The following is an 8,713-nucleotide window of genomic DNA, read 5'->3' as shown; positions in this document are numbered from 1 at the left end:
TCTCTCCTCCACTCCCCACACCCCCCCTTCATGAACCCCCTAACCCCACTGACCCCACTAACCCCCCAACCCCCACCCCCAAATCATTCTTGTCGATTATTGGCTGGAACACTGTTTGTTATGTTTCGTGGTCCAGGCTGGGCCAGTTTGTTTTTCTTGCCGTTTGTGGACCCTGGGCTGTCTACAGAGGCCGCATTTTTTTTCAGTGTGTTCAGGGGACAGGCAGCTAGCGGATACTGAGGAGATGTTTGCTGGATGTGACAAAAAATGCTTAGAAAATGCTTTGCAAAAAACATCGCTTAGAGCACCTTTAACCTTATAGCATGAATAAAATCATAAAAAGGGGATTTGAAAAAGTTGATTACTTACTAAAACCAAAACCAAATAAAAATAATAATAATTGAGAGGATGATTTTAGATATGTTGCTTTATTTTTTTTTTATTTTTTGTCAAAGCGTGGACTCATATTTGGGTCAAATGAATAAAAAATGTTCTAAATACGCTTTTGCATGATTCTGCATCTGCGCCGCTAACACACTGCCAAAAATAATGCTTGAGGGGGAACTCTTCCTCTTCCATTTCAACACCACAGAATTAGCAGTCAAGTGAACAAAAATCTTAATTTTTTGCACTAATATATAAAAGGTAATACACATGAAATTAATTAAAGCGAGTAAACTACGAAAACTCACGTAACGCAATACAGGGTGAGAAAGACAAATCAGGACCAGCTTTATACATGCATTACCATGACATTGTGTGTTACGTTTTTTATTTAAATGTAAATATTAAAATAGTAGCCATTTTTAGGGACAAATTATTTATTATATGTATTCAAATTACACATTATTCCCATTATTCAGTGCAATCAGATCACAATAGAGTATAGTAAAGTTTCAGTTTGCAAAAAAAAAAAGGGAAAAAACAAGCACAACAGAAAGAAAATTCCTTTCTATTATTAATTACAAAACAATTACAATACAAAAGGCCAATATATATCCCAACATAAACATGAGCAACTGAATTCCCTTTTATGCAGCCTATTGGTTTGAAACCAAATGTGGCCATATTAATCAGATTAACATTCACTGTAAAAAATTTCTAACCCTCCAAAATCAAAAATTTCAAGTGACCGATAACATCTAAATTTTTCAATTGGCCCAAGTGAAATTCTGTAAATTTCAATTGGCCCAAGTGAAAATCTGTAAATTTAATTTTGTAATTTACAGAATTTCACTTGGACCAATAGAAAAATTTAGATGTTATCAGTCACTTGAAATTTTTGATTTGGGAGGGTTAGAAATTTTTTACAGTGTTGGCTGATCAGCCAATCACAGAAAATGCAATGCATGAGACAAGCAGTGAAGAGCACCTACAGAAAAGAACACTTACACAAGTTGGAGCAAATGTAGATTTTGCACATCCTTCTGTAATTTCAGGATTAGGTTAGGTTCTTTCAAAAAAGTTTATTAAGGTAGGCTAAATAAGGCATGCACTAACTTAGCCATTTGTTTGTATGGTTGCAGCTTGTGTTAGGATGTGGCATACGGTCTCTGAATAGTAAACATTGTTTGGACAGATCCTAAGCCATCCATGTTCATCATCAGTATATGAGTAACATTCACTTAAGACGTACATAACAGCATTAAATCTCCTGTAAGCCTGAATCGCTGGTATAAATCAGGACTTATAGGCCTCTATAGTGACTGGTACCCATTACTTCTCCGTTTTCTGCTGATAAGATAAGCAATGACTACAATGACGATGAGAATGATGAGGATTATGCCCACGGCGATTGGAACACGGTAGTCCGGTTTATCAGCCTTGCATAGATCAGCTGTTGGACAAACACAAACAGCACAGTGAACTTGTGTCTCATTGGAAGAAACGAAAACAGAGTCAATTTTCTAGTTTTAAAGCAACAATTAAAGGCTGGAACACACAACACTTCATTTTTAAAACTCTAGGCATAAACTTGCCAACTTTGTGAGTGGTTCAGGAAAAACTGGGAATCCAACACTAAACAACAAACAATATCAAACATGTTTGATTCTCTGACTGGATGGAATTATAATCTGAAACTAAAATAAACAAAAGTCTGTGATCATTTTACACTATGCAATTTTCGGTCAAATCTATCAACTCAAATCTGAAGACTGGCTCTGACTTTCAGCAACTAGCGTCGACTCATCCAAACTGAATCTCTGCAAAAATCTGGGCAAAAGTTGTGTAGTGTTTTCCAGTCTTAAAATAGCAATAATTTAGTAGATACAGATATACATAATACTTAAATGGGTGGCCAAAATTGCAGACACAACTGCTCAGTTACAGTTGTATTACAGATAATAATTGAATTTTCATGACTTTTGAAGTTGTCATGTCAAATAATAAAAAAAGCTATTTAAAAAAGTAGCAGATTTTCATGATTTAAAAAAAACATGCATCCACATTAGTTAATAATATGTTAGGTAGCCTTTGGACTTTATAACAGGCCTACTTTTTCTTAGCAGTGGTTGTTTAGAGTCATCTGGCTGGTCTAACTAGCTCATTTGCATTGCCAAATTTGCAACAATCTTTGTAAACAAGCTGTACGAAGTATGTAGGACATAATGGTGAATGTGATTTCACTAAGTGCAACATCTTTGTTGATCCTGGAACAACATTCCAATCAACCAATCAGATTTGAGTTTACAGTTTATGTCACGTTAAGGCTTACAACCAGTGCTTCTACATCAGTGTTATTCACCATCATTTCCCTCTGATTTTAGGGATAATTTATGGGTAGAGTTAGGAATATGACAAAATATGTTGATCCAGGAACATGTCTTACTTGGTAAGATCACTGTGACCAGGACATAAGCTATACAGTGCATAAAAAAGGCAAAGAGGATAGTCCAAATAGCAACATAACTTGATGTAGAGTGTAACATAGAGGTTTCTTTAAAGGGATACTTCACCTCTGGGAAGATGAATGTGTATTTAAAATAGGTCATTTAAGTAGAAGAAATGTGGAGAAATTTTTGAATTTGGAGCTTTCTAGACTGAGAAAAGCCAGAAAATGTATTTTTGGCTTATGTGGATGAAAGACAACAACTCCCAGAATGCACTTGCTTCACTGCCTTAGGAGGCCACGCCTACCGGTAAGAGTGCGCAGTTGAAAACAACAAGGCTAGCCTAAGTAAGTGATGAGTTTGCCAGGGATTTAGAGACCCAAAATGTCCGGGATTCGGCTTTTGCGTTCTACAGTCACCATTCATCATGTTTACTGTGGCGAGCAGGACGAGGCTGACGGCCGCGGGAGAACGGCGCGAGGCCGGTTGCTTCATTACTGAGACGCGCCGGGTCTCGCATCTCTCACGGAGGAGCGGAAATTTTCTTAGCAATGTTAAAACGCACATCAACCGATCACTTGTTTAGCGTTCATGTAAACACTACAGTCAGATTCACCAATCGGAATTAATTCAGTTAGATTGAAACGAGAGGTGTGCATGTAAACAATGAATGGCGACCGCAGAACGCAAAAGCCGAATCCCGGACATTTTTAACAGTCTCGCCCGCCGGACAAGTCCAGGAAAAGGAAGATGGTAACCCCTACTTACTCAGCATTTCTCCTATTATTCAGCTTTCTCCACAGAACAAGAGCATGCTAGCTTAGCTTCCAAAGAAAGACGGCTGATACTGTGTACATTCTGTGAGTGAGATCCCACCCTCTATGGGCGGGTTGTAAACATGCGGAACAACGCCATCTACTGGCTGTAGTCTTTAGCCTCTGGACAGAAAATCCTCTGATGACGCAAAATGACGATTTTTGCGTCATCGGAGGATTTTTTCCAGACAAAAAATACATAAATCTCTCGTCTCAGGGGGATATGAGGGGGGAAAGCATGGTAATTCGAAAATACTACAGGTTTTCTACTAATACAAAGCTTAATGCTAAATCCTGAAGTAACCCTTTAAGGACTACAAGGATGGGGTGCTTTAAGATATTGAAGTGTCATTACTCTATACTTACTTGGTCCAAATCCCTTGTTTTTGATGTTGAAGGCCTGAAGTTTGTAATTGGTCAGAACTAGACTCACACCGTTCCCCATGTACACGGTCTCAGCACTGCAGGAGTAAGAGTGACCCGGATCCGCAGAAAACAGCTCAAGAGACTTGTTCATCCCTTTGTAATTTCTCATTGCTTTGTTGACAAAAATAAAAATAATTTGATCAAACATACAAACGAAATTATAACGAAAAGTCATAATTATAGTCAAAACACTTCCACTTCAACTAACTTCAAATAGGGAAAATGTATTCACATGGACATAAAAACTAGTCTTTATGCGAGGTCATATTGTTTTTTAATGCAAAATTAAATGCATTCACACATGGATTTTTCGAGGGAAGGGACACATTTACTGTAACCAAAATGACAGTAATACTTCCTTGTCAGCATGTGACATTTACTGTTGCCAAACTGGTTGACCAACATGGCCTAGTGTTTATTTTTTTTTTATTGAGGCTTGGCTTGTTTTCAGTAGATTTTTGAGGAACCAATGAGTAAAAACAAAATATATAATTTATTAAAGTAAAAAAAAATGAAGACCAATACTAATATTTAACCTCTTTGTTTAGATGCCCAATAAAAAACTGTGTAACTATACAGGTAACAGTTGAAAGTCCTGGGAATAAATTGCTGAAAATTGAGGATGTGTGTAATTGTGGGTGTTTTATAAGGCAAATTGGACCAGTCATATGGCAAGGAATTTACCTCCAGGTTTGAAAGCATAGATCAAATCATACTCCACATTCTCGGCATAGACCTTTTTTTTGGTCTCATCCTGGAAAGTAAAAAAAAAAAAAGATAATTAGAATATTATCCAAAATACACAAACACAATAGAATAAAAAAACATAATGTATTATAAAACCATCACACAATTTTCAAATCACAACAACAATCTTGTAACAAGCAATACACCACCTGAGTAACAAACATTATCTACATAACTGCATCATACTGATGTGATGTGGGTCACCATCTCGTAATCAATCAGCTGAGAACACCTGGTGCCTCCCTGTGAGCTTATTGGTTAAATTGTTGCTGAGAGGCGGCTCAGGCAGAGATAATAAATAACACAGTCTTTTAATACTTCCTCCTAAAGTGCCTCAAAGTTCTGTTTTCAGACCACACAAACTCAGGTTGTGCTGAAAGATACATCAATTCTTTTTTGCAAAAAAACACCACTAGCCTGATAAGAACTAAGTACAATGGTAAAAGAAATCTTCTAGATCTTGTTGATTACATTTCATCATACATGACAACAATGTTTCGAATAGGCTATTTTTGAAAATCCATAAACAAACTTACATTTGTAAAATTTAGGAAAATTTTGCCATCACCGAACCTGAGATTGATATAAGCCGTTTTCTCCCCACATTGTCCATCGGTATTAGTTTTACTTGGCTGAACAATGAACGTGCCATTAACCTAGAAAGACAGAAATGTTTCAGATGGATGATATTTATATGGAATATGGAGAAATGACAAGGTAGACAGTGAGAATGATACAAGTGGTTTAGATATAATAAGCAGGAATCGCATTTGGATGTAACATAGATCACGCCAACAGAAAGCTTCTTACCTCCTTGTTGTTCACACGGATCCCGATTTCCAAGTCAGCCAGAATACAGATATTGCCTTTTGCATCAGTAACATTATAACTCCCCTTTGTCATGTTGGTGGGTGGCGTTGGTGTTGCTGGAACGGCTGTTGTTGTGTTCGGGTGGGGGGTTGTTGTGTTCGGGTGGGGGGTTGTTGTGTTCGGGTGGGGGGTTGTTGTGTTCGGGTGGACGGTTGTTGTGTTCGGGTGGGGGGTTGTTGTGTTCGGGTGGGGGGTTGTTGTGTTCGGGTGGGGGGTTGTTGTGTTTGGGTGGGGGGTTGTTGTGTTCGGGTGGGGGGTTGTTGTGTTCGGGTGGGGGGTTGTTGTGTTTGGGTTGGGGTTGGGGGTTGTTGTGTTTGGGTTGGGGTTGGGGGTTGTTGTGTTTTGGTTGGGGTTGGGGGTTGCTGCGGTCGGTTTGGCCATAAAGGCTGAACTATATTCACCTGAGGTGAGAGCTGAGGAAAAAGATGCAGACAAGGAATGTGAGAAAATTTGTTCCCATGCGTGAGCTACATCTGCCAAAAAAAATCAGTGGCAAAACAAAAGATTCATAATTTAAAATTAATAATAATTACCCGTATAAAACATATTTAGCTAGGTAAACGTTTTTGAGAAGAAAGTACACACTATACAGAGAGCCTCCATCTGTTTTGCACATGGTGTTACTGTTTACATACATTCACTTCCTCCTAACAAGTGCGCGCGCTGTTACAAGTACACACACGTTACAATTTCCCAATAGGGAAATGTGATAATTCACTTCAGCCGATTTCACGTGATGTGTGATCCTTAGATTAGTCGCATAACAGAAAGTGCTGACATAATAACTCACACTCTCTTTACTTTACGTAAAGTTAGTTTACCAGTAGAAAAAAAATGTGCACTTGGGTACACTCTCAGAAGAAATGGCCCAAAAGCTGTCACTGGGACGGTAGGGGGAAGTGCAGGTTGATTGAGTCACTTTTTGCCATTGAGATGACTGGGAAAAAGTGTACCAATAAACCTTAAATCCCCCTCCCCTTTAAAAGGGTTAATATATACCGTTTATGTACTAATATGTACACTTTTGGTACCAATGTGCCTTTAAAGTGCTAATATGCACTCTTTAAGTACAAAGGTGTATTTTTGAAAGGGTACCACCACCCCAGTAAGTTATTGTAGCCTACACTTGAGAGTTTTCACTTCTGAACTGGACTAGTCAGTCCATTTTAAATATTAAGGGAAGAAAACTAGCCTACACCATCACAACTTCAAGACAAAAACATTTCAGACTATTATTATTGTTCTTTACTCTTTATAATGTTCTGACGCAACTACAAAATTTGACCTCATCCTACAACATTTTGACCCTCACTTTCTCTTCATAGCATTGTTTCAATCATGCATGGAAATCGAAAAGTATGTCAAATAATAAATCTCTTCGCTGTTATTAAAAAATATCGTTTTTTTTAATTAAAAAAACCCTGTTATCGTTCTCATGAATAAAAATAACCTAATCACAAAAGTTAAATATTAATTAAATATAGGTTACGGATTTGCGAGAAGTTGTTAGCCTACAGCAGTCACTTCCTTATTGATGACACCAGTCAGTTTTATGGTTTGCACTTTTTTAAACATATAACGTTAGCTAGTAGCTTATGTTAGTATTTTATTTTTATTTTCAAGTTCCAGAGTGCAGTGCGATTCAGTAGCCTATGTTATGTCAGTAGGTATTAGGCTAAATCACACAGTGTTTAATTAATGGTGGACACACAGCATCATTTAACATTTCCTTTCAAAGCGAGTAATAATGTAAAATAGTGCACTTTACCTGTTGCAGCAATGAAAAGCGCGATCAATAATAATCCGTGTCTCATTTTTACGCCTTTATTCCGATGTACCTGACACTAAAACTGTCTGGATCGTCAGCAGTAAAGCAGCGCAAGAAACTGGTGTCGAAAGCCTGTAACACAGCGCACTTATTCCTCTGAAACGAAACCACTGATAAGGTAAAGGAAGTTCTTTACCACACTAGCTTTGAGTGTTTGTCCAATCACAGTTAGTGAGACAAGCGTCCTAGAAATTCAATACAGTGACTGTGTTAGCTTGCTTTGGAGAAAACGAAAATTAACAGACGATAGGGATTCTGTCTCGCTGTCGGTTTTACTTGTTGGAACATTAAGAAGAACTGCTTTTATGATACATTTATATTGTGGAAATCATCTTTAATACAGATATTCATTGAGAATCTTATATTATGTGGCAACCAAGCAGATCTTAGTTATTTTTCCTCTCGTTTGAAGTTTAATGTTTAAAAATGTTCTTGTAAAAAATATAATTAAAACCACATATTCCCATGACCTGTAGAGTTTTTATGCTGCCTTCACATGCTATCAGAATAATGGTAAATGCTAGTTTCCTACAGTAAAAATTGGACACTATACGACCTCTCAAGTCGTATTTACCACTGGGAAGCTCGGGGCTCCCGGGTTGTTCAGGCCATAAACTTTAAACATGGCAGAGCGGAGAACGATTGCTGCTGTGGCTGCTATTCTTTATTAGTTTTTTCTGCAACAGCTATGCCACCTGTCTTGTAATTAAAGATATGAATTTACAAATATGAATAATCATTTAAAGCATATTGTACAGCGAAAATAGCCCATATTTGACCAAAATTCCAGAATCGACAGCAAGCTGACCATCTAGATAGCATGGTGGATGTTCATATTGTCAGTTGTCACTGTCAGTCCTGCTGGGAAAAACAGCTGAAACCAGACAACCAGTGTAGGTCTCCCTGGCTGGTTTTAGAGGGGGTTTTTTTGGACACTTTTTTTAGATGACCAGGCTGGTCTTAGCTGGTCAAGCCGGGAGACCAACTAAAAGTCCAGCTAAAACCAGCTAAGACCAACCAACCAGGGGTGCGTTTCCCGAAAGCATCGTTGGCCAACTATGGTCGCAAGTTCATCGCAATGTCCATTGAACTCTATTGGTAACGACGGAACTTGCCAACGATGCTTTCGGGAAACACACCCCAGCCTAGGTTGGCTGGGTGAATGGGACGTTAAATATAATTTTGGATTTAATATG

The 8,713-nt window shown here is 38.1% G+C and overlaps 1 protein-coding gene across 1 annotated transcript; it reads right to left on the bottom strand.

Moving 5' to 3' along the window:
- Positions 1-448: 448 nt before the first annotated feature.
- On the bottom strand, positions 449-7,626 carry LOC308704973 (lysosome-associated membrane glycoprotein 1-like). Its single transcript, XM_081389715.1, has 6 exons — positions 7,458-7,626; positions 5,630-6,102; positions 5,356-5,475; positions 4,757-4,826; positions 4,013-4,183; positions 449-1,837 (listed from the first exon to the last, which is right to left on the bottom strand). The coding sequence occupies exons 1-6, from the start codon at positions 7,501-7,503 to the stop codon at positions 1,698-1,700; spliced, it is 1,020 nt and encodes a 339-aa protein (XP_081245841.1). The 5' UTR covers positions 7,504-7,626; the 3' UTR covers positions 449-1,697.
- Positions 7,627-8,713: the final 1,087 nt, after the last annotated feature.

The sequence above is a fragment of the Scardinius erythrophthalmus genome (assembly GCF_964197995.2).
Source record: "Scardinius erythrophthalmus genome assembly, chromosome: 2".
NCBI classification, from domain to species: Eukaryota; Metazoa; Chordata; class Actinopteri; order Cypriniformes; family Leuciscidae; genus Scardinius; species Scardinius erythrophthalmus.
The sequence above is the reverse complement of the archived record's forward strand: the minus strand, read 5'-3'. Positions and strand labels throughout refer to the sequence as shown.